Source organism: Caretta caretta, chromosome 17 (assembly GCF_965140235.1).
Source record: "Caretta caretta isolate rCarCar2 chromosome 17, rCarCar1.hap1, whole genome shotgun sequence".
In the NCBI taxonomy this organism is placed as follows: Eukaryota; Metazoa; Chordata; order Testudines; family Cheloniidae; genus Caretta; species Caretta caretta.
In genome coordinates, this window is record NC_134222.1 from 58,265 (window position 1) to 69,285 (window position 11,021).

Below are 11,021 nucleotides of genomic sequence, written 5' to 3' on the forward strand. Positions count from 1 at the left end.
CAATGGAAACTGCTCTCTTGAAGATGTTATAATATCCTAGTCATAGCATTGGCTGCTTCTGTGGAAAGTGACATACAGCTGAATGTCACCAGCATATTGCTGGTAATGAAACACATGATATTTTGCCTCTTCAACTCTTATGTAGATATTGGGTGGGAAGAGAGGATAAATCCTTGAGGGGAGGGGAGAGGAGAGGAGAGATACTTGGGGGCCTCATGAGCTGAAGGTTTTAGCATTACCACTCTGGGTCCTGTTCGAGAATATGTAATTCTGTACTGTCTGCCACCATGCATGGTGGTCACCAGCACCTTATGATCAACTGTCCTGAAAGATGCATTAAAGATTGAGTAATATGAATGTTGACCTATGGTCTCTGGAGGAGAGTTTCAAAGGCACAAATAAAAGTTAGATCCCTAATTCGTATTGAAAGTCATTTGAAGTCAGGCCACCTAAGGCCAGATTTAAAAAGGTATTTAGGCACCTAATGATGCAGACAGGCATCTAGTAGGATTTAGAATACTGAGATTGGTTGCCTAATATGACTATTCACTCCAGTAAATCCCACTAGATGCCTGTCTGCAATGTTAGGTGCCTAAGTACCTTTGCAAATCTGACCGCCAATCACCATTTGTGCCTTTTGAAAATCTCCCCCTATATTCATTGTCATAGATCATCATTTAGTGCTATGAGGACTGTATCCTAGTCTGAAGCCTAATTGCAATGAATCCAGGATGTTGGCAGATGTTGCATGCTCTTGAAGTCTGGTTGTGTATAATCTCTCAATGATTTTTTATTAGCAATTGAGATTTTCTGTGTCTAGTATTGTTGCATCCACCTGTTGTCTCATGCTTGGCAAATTGAGACCAATATATTATCTGTTTTGGTCAACAAGTTGTTATACTGTTCTGCCAGCTCATCAGCCTTGTTTTGCCTTTCTAGGAGATGCTGGAAATGCAAATAATTCATGAGTTTCCACCAGGTTTGGCTCATTCCTCTTGTGAGGTAGAAGGAATGCTTTGGTCTTTGCGTAGAAGAAGACACAGTAAGAACAGCAAAGCAAAACCAGTCATGTACCATGCCCAGTTCTAAGACAACAATCAGATTCATCATGTAGCTCCAGAGATGGCATGTGTGCAAGGCATCCTGGATGTTGACATTATTGTATATTGTTGGAGTTCACTTGTCTTATCTCTTAATGATTTTGACTAGAAATTGAGAGGTTTCCTTCATCTACTATTCTGGAACCAGCTATTGTCTCATTTTATATCTAGATTATAATCTCAGTGTTTATACATGACCTAACACAATAGGGCTGTGATTTATGACACTTTTGCAATACAAATAATACATATTAATAATATTAGCTTCCTGAGAGTTAGGCAGAATACTTCATTTTTCAGGAATGTTGATAGGCTTGCTTTTCTGTGGCAAATGCGTTTTGAGTTTCATTAGAAGTTGGCAGCGTTCTTTATTGTCATTCACTAGGCAGAATGGGAGTGCAAGAGATGGATCTGTTTTGCACTGGTGGCTCACATATTTCTCAGGTCTTGATCATGATTTTGAGCCATACTCCACACAGATGGTTAAATGACTAATGCATTCTGGTTTGGTTTAAAGTTTTCTGTTTAATAATGAATTCCTCTCATATTTGGTAGCTCTTTTCTGTAAAGTAGGATCAGCGCTCTTTCATTTCATGTTTGGATTATTCAGTCTGGATTAAACAGGCAGTTCACTATACAGCATAGCTCTGTTGGCCATGGTTTATTCTGTGGTGGTGATGGAGGAATAAGTTCTCTACTTTCATTATGAGAAGTCTTTGTGCTGTTAATGGATGGATTCAAAGTGGATTTCTTAGTATCAGTACTCTATCTGCCTGTGTATGCACTTCATCTGACAAAAGTTGTAAGTGAACTGTATTGATCTATGTGGAGGACAAGCAAATTGGATCAATGTTTCCACAAGCTCAGTAGCTTTGGCTCATTCCCCTGGACTCTTCCCCCCTCTCCTAGGCATATCACACTGTAAACCTTGTGTAATTGCTATCCACTGTCATTCCTAGGTGTCGGTCAGTATTACTGTTTTCCCAGATTCCTGCTACTTAGGGGTTCAGATTTTTTCCCCCTAACTGCATTTTTCCAAAATTAATCTTTTTGTTTTTACCCTGTTTCTAATCGCTAGTTCCCTTTTTATTCTCTGACCTCTCTGGTGTTCAGTTCCTTTCAATTTCATATCTTTAAATTGCAGTAGTGTGCTGTCTACCTCCTCTTCTGGATCATTTAATTAACTAGTTAAATAAATCCAGTCCTAATTTTGATCAGTATGGTGTCTCACTAGACGCACACTCTCTTCTGTTCCCCATTTCCCAGTTCAGTACTTTCCAATGTCAAGTCTTTTAAGCCAATTTTAATCCACCTGAGTGTTCTTAGCCAAGACAATGTAACTAAAGCCCTACAAGACACAAATTACATCCGATGCTCGAAAAACATCAGATACCTAACAGCAAGAGGCTGCTACTAAAGAGTTGAAGGCGGGCCACCAGCAAGTCCAGGTGCCACAGCTCTAGTGCCTTGACTGCTATAGAAGCAGCAAAGAGACATATATAATTCTTAAATTTAAATTGTACAGCAATTGAGTTAGGAGCCCTGATTGGTCATGGAAAGCTTCCTGTTTGCCTGTGGCAAATAGATTAGTGGGTTTTTTCCAAATGTGCTTTTCATGGAAACTTCTTTATTAATCATATTACAAAACAAAAACAAAAAATCCTCAAGGTGCCTCTATCGCCAAATGATCATATTGTTTCTGTTCATGCACTCCTGATCCTTTTCCTCTGATCTCATTTTAATTTAAATATAGAATGTAATCTCCATGGGAGGTAGGAATTCCATGTTTATCTGTTCTATAAAGCACCATGTGCGTATGTGGCACAACGTTAAGTAATACTAAATTGAGCACTGTTGCATCTGCTGTGCCCTCGTCATTCCCTAAAGAGCAATGAATTTTGTCTGACTTACTTGACGGTTCAGTTGTCCTATAGACAGTTCAATCAGAAAATGGAATTTGGAGAAGCTGGACTTCGAAAAAAGGGGATAGTTTAATTTCTTACATCTTAATATTTTTATAAAAGCCCTATTTTAAAATTGGCTTTGTCTAGAAACAACTTCATATTTACTGTTCATCCTGGGAGTAGTTCTGATAAGGATTGCCCCTATGAGAGCTTAAATAAACTTGCCTTAAATAAAAAGTACCTATGGCAAGGTAATTTCAATGGAGCATTCAATCCCCGTTGTCATGGCTTTGATGACAAAGCATCACTTTAAAGCAGTCTTACTGGTAGAGAACTTTTGCAGATATCGTGTGTCCAAATCTGTTCACACAGATTCAGAGTGCCTGGCTCACTGAATTTTGGCTTAGCTACATAGCTAGTAAACCTTGTCAAGATATATTCCTCTAGGTCAAGAAATTTGTAAGCTCTGTTAGTTAAGTATTCATAGCTTGATAATTTACTAGCAGATAATTGATGAGAGATTGAAGAAAAAAATATTAACCACCTTTGGCTGTTCAGGAGTATTTGAACTCCCAAACATAGGTATTCCATCACTAATTATATGAAATAGAAAAATATCCATGGTTTGTTATAGTGGAAGCAGCAGCAACCCTTTCTGTAGGGTGCCTAAAGCTTTCCATTATTTAAAAATAATAATCTTACAGTTTTTCTCTAAAGAATTCTAATACAACCATGGGTTAGAGCAAACTTAAATTTGGCAGGAAGACAGTCTTGGGGGTAAGGAGCTGACTTTTGTTGGCCTCATGAAAATCTGTTCACATTAGACAGAGTTATAAGCTATTGAAAACTGGCCATTGCCTGTCTGTGCTTCACAAGTTACAGCTTGTTTTTAGTTTGCTGCTAAACCCCTTCAAGATTCCACTGTCACTGTCATGCACTGTCCGGTTTTTCACATTAGTAGTGCACACACAGACTAGAAACTCTGGATGGAACACAGCCAAGTGGATCATCCATGTCTATCTACATACTGCTGCGGCTTCTGTACTTACACAGTCAAATTACCTGTGGCTCAGGGGAAAACAAACTGAACAGGGAACCAGAAGACTATTAATTCTAATCTAATTTCTACCAACTGGTAATAAAAATGCTGTGTCCTTCACAACCCTTTTTTACTGAGCAGAGCCTTACAGGGTATGTCTACATAGCATGCTAGAGCCTGCCCATGAGAGTGAGCCTCCCAGTCTGGGCTGACTAGTGCTCTAAAACTAGCTGTATAGACAGCACTTTTTAATTGTGGCTTGGGCTCTTCAGCCCATCCCCTCCCTAGGGTTCAGAGCCTGAGCTCCAGCCTGAGTTGCAACTTCAAAGTGCTGTCTATACACAGCTAGTTTTAGAGTGCTGTCATGAGCCCTGCTTACCCAATCTGTCAACCCAGGCTGGGAGGCTTTGTCATGTGGGCAGGCTCCAAAATGCTGTGTAGACATAAACTACATAGGTACAAATGACACTGACACTGTGTCTCTGTGTGCCAAATATTAGTGCTTGGCTAAACTGTTAAATAGCACTAATCTAGCATTTGTAAAGCATGGGTAACAGTGCTGAAGGCTTTGTGCTCAAACCCTGCTGCTGATGCATGATATTTTTGGAGGTTTTGGGGGGTACGATTTGTGACAGTTGCATATAATAGAACTTGGTTATGCCCTTTTTAAAAAGAGAAGAATGGCCAAAACAAAATCTAAGAAATCACATACAAAAAATCAGATTAAAATTGTTTAGGTTGCAAAGTCAAGCACTGTTTCTAGGAAATGCCAGATTTAAGGTTGTCTGGGCAGTGCTGAGGGAATTAAAGTTGTGTAGTGAATGAGGTTGTCTGTACCAGTCGCACATGGCTCCCAGTTTCACTTGCTCCAAAAACACTGGAAGGGGTATAGAGATTGATGCAGGGGACTGCAGGAAGAATGATATAACATAGATTAATGCCACTCAGGAGAACTTAGTTCTATTGCTGCCTCAGCCACAGACCTCCACTGTGATGGTCGTCAAGTTAATTGACCAGAATTTTTTGGAGGGAGTGTGTTCCGCATTTTCTGAGTGTCTAACCTTAGATACTTAGACGGTGAGTTTCAGAAGGGCTGAATGCTCAGTGACTGCAGCTGAAATACATGGAAGCTCTAGCTGCTCAAAAACTCTGGTAGTAAATTGCTTGGAGAAGTGAGCACAGAGTTGAAAGTCAGGAGGTCCCGAGTCTCTGCCACTGATATCACTGTGACACCTTGGATAAGGTTGTTTGCCTTTTTCTCTCTATTTTCCCATCTGTAAAATGGCAATAAATATACTTGCCCATCTGATACTCAGGGTTGTAGAAGATTAATTAGTAGGGCTGTCGATTAATCGCAGTTAACTCACGATTAACTCAAAAAATTAACTGCGATTAAAAAAGTTAATTGCGATTAATCACACTGTTAAACAATTGAAATTTATTAAATATTTTGGATGTTTTTCTACATTTTCAAATATATTGATTTCTGTTACAACACAGAATACAAAGTGTACAGTCCTCACATTATATTATTTTTTATTACAAATATTTTCCATTGTAAAAATGATAAAAGAAATAGTATTTTTCAATTCACCTTATACAAGTACTGTAGTGCAATCTCTTTATCTTGAAAGTGTAACTTACAAATGTAGATTTTTTTGGTTGTTACATAACTGTACTCAAAAACAAAACAGTGTAAAACTTTAGAGCCTACAAGTCTACTCAGTCCTACTTCTTGTTCAGCCAATTGCTAAGACAAACAAGTTTATTTACATTTACGGGAGATACTGCTGCTTGCTTCTTATTTACAGTGTCACCTGAAAGTGAGAACAGGTTCCCATGGCACTTTTGTAGCCAGCGTTGCAAGGTATTTACATGCCAGATATGCTAAACATTCATATGTCCCTTCATGCTTCGGCCTCCATTCTAGAGGACATGCTTCCATGCTGATGATGCTTGTTAAAAAAAATAATGCATTCATTAAATTTGTGACTGAACTCCTTGGGGGAGAATTGAATGTCTCCTGTTCTGTTTTACCCACATTCTGCCATATATTTCATGTTATAGCAGTCTTGGATGATGACCCAGCACATGTTCGTTTTAAGAATGCTTTCACAGGAGATTTGGCAAAATGCAAAGAAGGTACCAATGTGAGATTTCTAAGGATAGATACAGCACTCGACCCAAGGTTTAAGAATATGAAGTGCCTTCCAAAATCTGAGAGGGACGAGGTGTGGAGAATGCTTTCAGATGTCTCAAAGGCGTAACACTCTGATGTGGAAACTACAGAACCCGAACCACCAAAAAAGAAAATCAACCTTCTGCTGGTGGCATCTGATTCAGATAATGAAAATGAACAGGTGTCGGTCCACTCTGCTTTGATTGTTATCAAGCACAACCTGTCATCAGCATGGACGTATGTCTTCTGGAATGGTGGTTGAAGCATGAAGGGACATATGAATCTTTAGCGCATCTGGCATGTAAATATCTTGTGATGCTGGCTACAACAATGCCATGTGAACACCTGTTCTCACTTTCAGGTGACATTGTAAACAAGACATGTGCAGCATTATCTCCTGCAAATTGTAACCAAATTTCTTTGTCTGAGCTATTTGCTGAAGTAGGACTGAGTGGATTTATAGGTTCTAACATTTTGGGTCGTTTTATTTTTGAATGCAGTTATTTTTTGTATATAATTCTACATTTGTAAGTTCAACTTTCATGATAAAGAGATTGCACTATAGTATTTGTATTAGGTGAATTGAAATGTACTATTTTCTTTTGTTTTTTACAGTGCAAAGATTTGTAATAAAAATTAAATATAAACTGAGCACTGTACACTTTGTATTCTGTGTTGTAATTGAAATGAATATATTTGAAAATGTAGAAAACATCCAAAAATATTTAAATAAATGGTATTCTATTATTAACAGTGCAATTAATTGTGATCAATTTTTTAATCACTTGACAGCCCTGTTAATTAGTTAATATCTGTACAGTGTGCTGAACATAACTGTTATAACAGTTCCAAGTACTCTAAAAAATCATCCCTAATTACAGGACACAAAAAATTAGTGAAGACTTGCAAATTCTTGTCTTTATCTCCCTGTACCTTGATTTCCTGGCTGTCAAATGGGAATATTGATACTCTGTCTCACAGAGCACTTATGAAGATAAATTAATGAATGTTTGTGACACTCAGATATGATAATAAGCACCATAGACGAGCCCATGAGTAAATTAATAACTACATATTCAGTGTGGCATTTGGATGATATGCAATAAATAGGAGTCCACATGTAGTGGTCAGACTGGATAATTGTAAAGGTCTGTTCTCGTCTTATACATCTACCCATTCTCTGAGCATCATCCATCCAGTGTACTGAATTAGGTGAGTATTGAGGAAAAAATGATGTGTTTGCAATCATATAATTAAAAAAGGTTGTCATAATGTCTATGCACAAGTGAATAAAGTTCCACAAGCAGCCTTACATTTGGCATTACCTATAACTCTTGAGGATTTGACTTTGCAACCAATTTACATTCTTCTAATTATAGATTTTTCTTTGTACTCAAATATCTGCTATATTAATTGATCTGCAGTGTAGTTGTAGCCATGTTGGTCCTGGGATATTAGAGAGACAAGGAATAACTTCTGTTGGTGAGAAAGACACGCTTTAGAGCTGTTTGAGACTGCAAGTAAGCACTTTTCATAGAAAAATACTAGCATGAACAGTACCAAAATGAGTGTAACAAGGAATCAGATACTTTTCTGCACTATGTAGTAACAATGTACTTGTTCTTATCCTGTAGGTTGGTGATCTGGTAAAGGTCACAAAGAAGTTGGTCCCATAAAAGATATTACCTCATTCACCTTATCTCTCTAATATTAATTAAACAACACTTAAAATAAAATACGAAGGAAATTACTTATTCAAACACTGAACTTTTTAAAGTGTGATTAATTTTGGAATGTGGTAAAATATAGACCTAGAATGTAGTCTGACATTTACACCGACTTACTGTATGACTTTGGGCAAGTCACCTAATAGCTCTCTGTATTTTTCCTGTCTGTCAAATGGGGATAATGCTTGCCATACAACTGATCAAGCCTTAATGTTTGTGAAGTGCTCAGTCATATGGAAGATGCTCTAAATGCTGCTATTTATTACTATTAAAATGTAATACCTTTAACTTGCTCTCCCAAACCAGAGAATTTCACCACTATACTCTTATAGCTACCATTATCACCTTTTTCTGTGCTCATGGTCTTGCAACACTCCTTTGAGGAATTGTTGACACTGAGCAGGGCTGTTGTATCTGACCTATTATTTCTTAAAACATTTTGCTCAACCTTTCAGTTGTATTTGAGATGTCCCTTTTTTTAAAGAGCTGTTAGGTTTCCAATATCGTAATGTATTTCCTTTATACACTTGCAAACTGTCTTCCCTCTTATGTTCAGTTATTGGTCCCACCCAGGAGAAATGCAAGCATCTAATGTTAGTTCAGCAATAATTAATTTACCACAACAGGAGGGCTGATTTGTCAAGCCACAAGAACACACTGAAAGAGACTGGTGCAGGGTTGCAGAGTCTATACTGTAGGTAGGGTGACCACATGTCCCGAGTTTATAGGGACTGTCCTGATATTTGGGGCTTTTTTTATATGGACTCCTATTACCCCCCGTCCCGATTTTTCACACTTGCTATCTGGTCACCCTAACTGTAGGTAGTCTATCCACACATTGCTGCATTTCTCTCTCTGTTTTTCTGTTTTCTTCAAGAGTTTAATAATTTGGATTAGGCTGTTCTGCCAAAGACTGACTATTTGAGACAGCAAGTAAGCATTTTTATTGAAGAGTACAAATGTAAACTGTACCAAAATGAGGTTAACAAGGAATTAAATACTCTTCTACACTATGTAATAACACTTTGTTCCTGTCCTGCAGGTCGGTGAGCTGGTCAAGGTCACAAAGATTAATGTGAGTGGTCAATGGGAAGGAGAGTGTAATGGTAAACGTGGTCACTTTCCATTCACACATGTCCGCCTGCTGGACCAACAGAATCCTGATGAGGACTTCAGCTGAGTGTGGCTCAACAGTTTTGCTTACAGATGGGAACAGTCTCTCTGTATTTCACTGCAGCTGCCATTTAGACTGTGTTCCTACAGATGTCGAAAGGAGTATTGTTTATTCGAGCATTCTGATACCTGCAAACCCTGGGACTGAACACCACCATTCCTTAATCAAAACTGATGTTATTCAGGGTACGAAACTAGATAACCTATGTGTCAAGTAGCAGAACAAGTATATGATTGTAGGTTGTAATGCCTGCTTATGTTCATGTGCAGAGCATACCGTACCTTACCTGCAGCAGCAGATGGAGAAAGCAGCAATACATCTGTTGATTAGAGGTTTTAGCGTTCTCCAGTCCCATTGCTTATGTTGCTGCTTCCACAGGCAATGCAAATCAAACTTAGAAAATTCAGTGTATGGGTAGGAATTTCACAAACAGTTAATTCTGGAGCTTTTGCCTTTGTTTTCATTCTAACTTTCTTTGCCCTAACAAGTCTACATAATGTTTTGCACCAAGCAAATAATCTTTTTAGATGTAGAACATACATTGGGATAGCTTTGTGACTTACAGATATCTACCACTTCAATGGTAAATAAGAAATCAAATCCTCCTCTAGGTCTTCAGATGAGTTTGAGGACACTAGAGATTGGTTTCTTTAGTATTGATGCTTCAAACTTTCCTAGTAGCTAATTTAACTTCAAGTTGAGATGTTATATTAACACATCCTGATATTTTTTACCCACAAATACATGTTTTAAGGAATTGTAGACCTCCATACCAGTGCTGACAAATGTGTGCATAGCACTTTACTCATTAATTCATAGCTTCAAGGTAGTATTTGATTAATAAGTGTACTAAAATATGCAGCATTGCTCTGAAAAAGTAACACAGAGAACATTAGCCAGTTGTAAGAGATAAAATTAAATTACATTGAGACAGTTTCATAACTCCTTTATCCTTAGTGAATAGTCTTAGTCATTGGCTAGAGCAAATCAGTGTCAAATGTCTTGAACTAACAAGCCAAACATTACCTTTATTTTAAAATAACTTTTGGGACTGCTCTGCTTGTTTCCATCTGTAAAGCATTTGATAGTGAATTCATGAGAAGATTTTATTTGTAATAAACTAATAGAAAATACTTTTGTGCTTCTGGACTGATTATAAAAAGGCATAATAGAGTAAAATACTACTTCATAGCAAATGATAAAAATCAGTGCATTGACTAGGTTATTATGCACTACTTGAATTTTCAACTTTTTCTACTAATCCTTATCTGATTTTCTTTAACATTAAAATTAGAATGGATGCAGTAAGTTTTGTAAATTAAAACAATAAGGTAACTATCCCTTGCCTGTATCTTAAATTAAGTTATCCAAATACAACAATCTAGTGACCAATATATTCAAAGTTATTTTGTAACTTTTGTGGCTACATTGTAAACGATTTTTCTAAATGGTTTAAAACTGAAACAGCTCCTGGACATGTACAAGTAGTTAAATACCACTAGAAGAAAAGGAGTACTTATGGCACCTTAGAGACTAACCAATTTATTTGAGCATAAGCTTTCGTGAGCTACAGCTCACTTCATCGGATGCATACCGATGAAGTGAGCTGTAGCTCACGAAAGCTTATGCTCAAATAAATTGGTTAGTTTCTAAGGTGCCACAAGTACTCCTTTTCTTTTTGCGAATACAGACTAACACGGCTGTTACTCTAAATACCACTAGAATGTCTCTGAACAGTTGTAAATGCTTTAAGGGCTAGTTCCCATCACAGAGGCTACTGCTGAGAGGCATGGGCCCATAAATTAGAATACTGTTAACATTTTACCTCAAAACTATTACATGCTGGAAACAGTAATACTTTTCCTTTATCTGTTACATAGTTGCTTTATGTTAGAACT

General features: G+C 37.6%; 1 protein-coding gene across 2 annotated transcripts in view; it reads left to right on the plus strand.

Annotated features, from left to right (window-relative positions):
• CRK (CRK proto-oncogene, adaptor protein) overlaps positions 1-10,256 on the plus strand; it is a 50,506-nt gene extending 40,250 nt beyond the window's left edge. The window contains exon 3 of one of the 2 annotated variants that reach the window (XM_048823759.2): positions 8,992-10,256. In XM_048823759.2, coding sequence (XP_048679716.1) covers positions 8,992-9,129 — 138 coding nt within the window. In that variant the 3' untranslated portion in view covers positions 9,130-10,256. The remainder of the gene's footprint in view (positions 1-8,991) is intronic. The other variant, XM_048823760.2, reaches the window with a different exon arrangement.
• Positions 10,257-11,021: the final 765 nt, after the last annotated feature.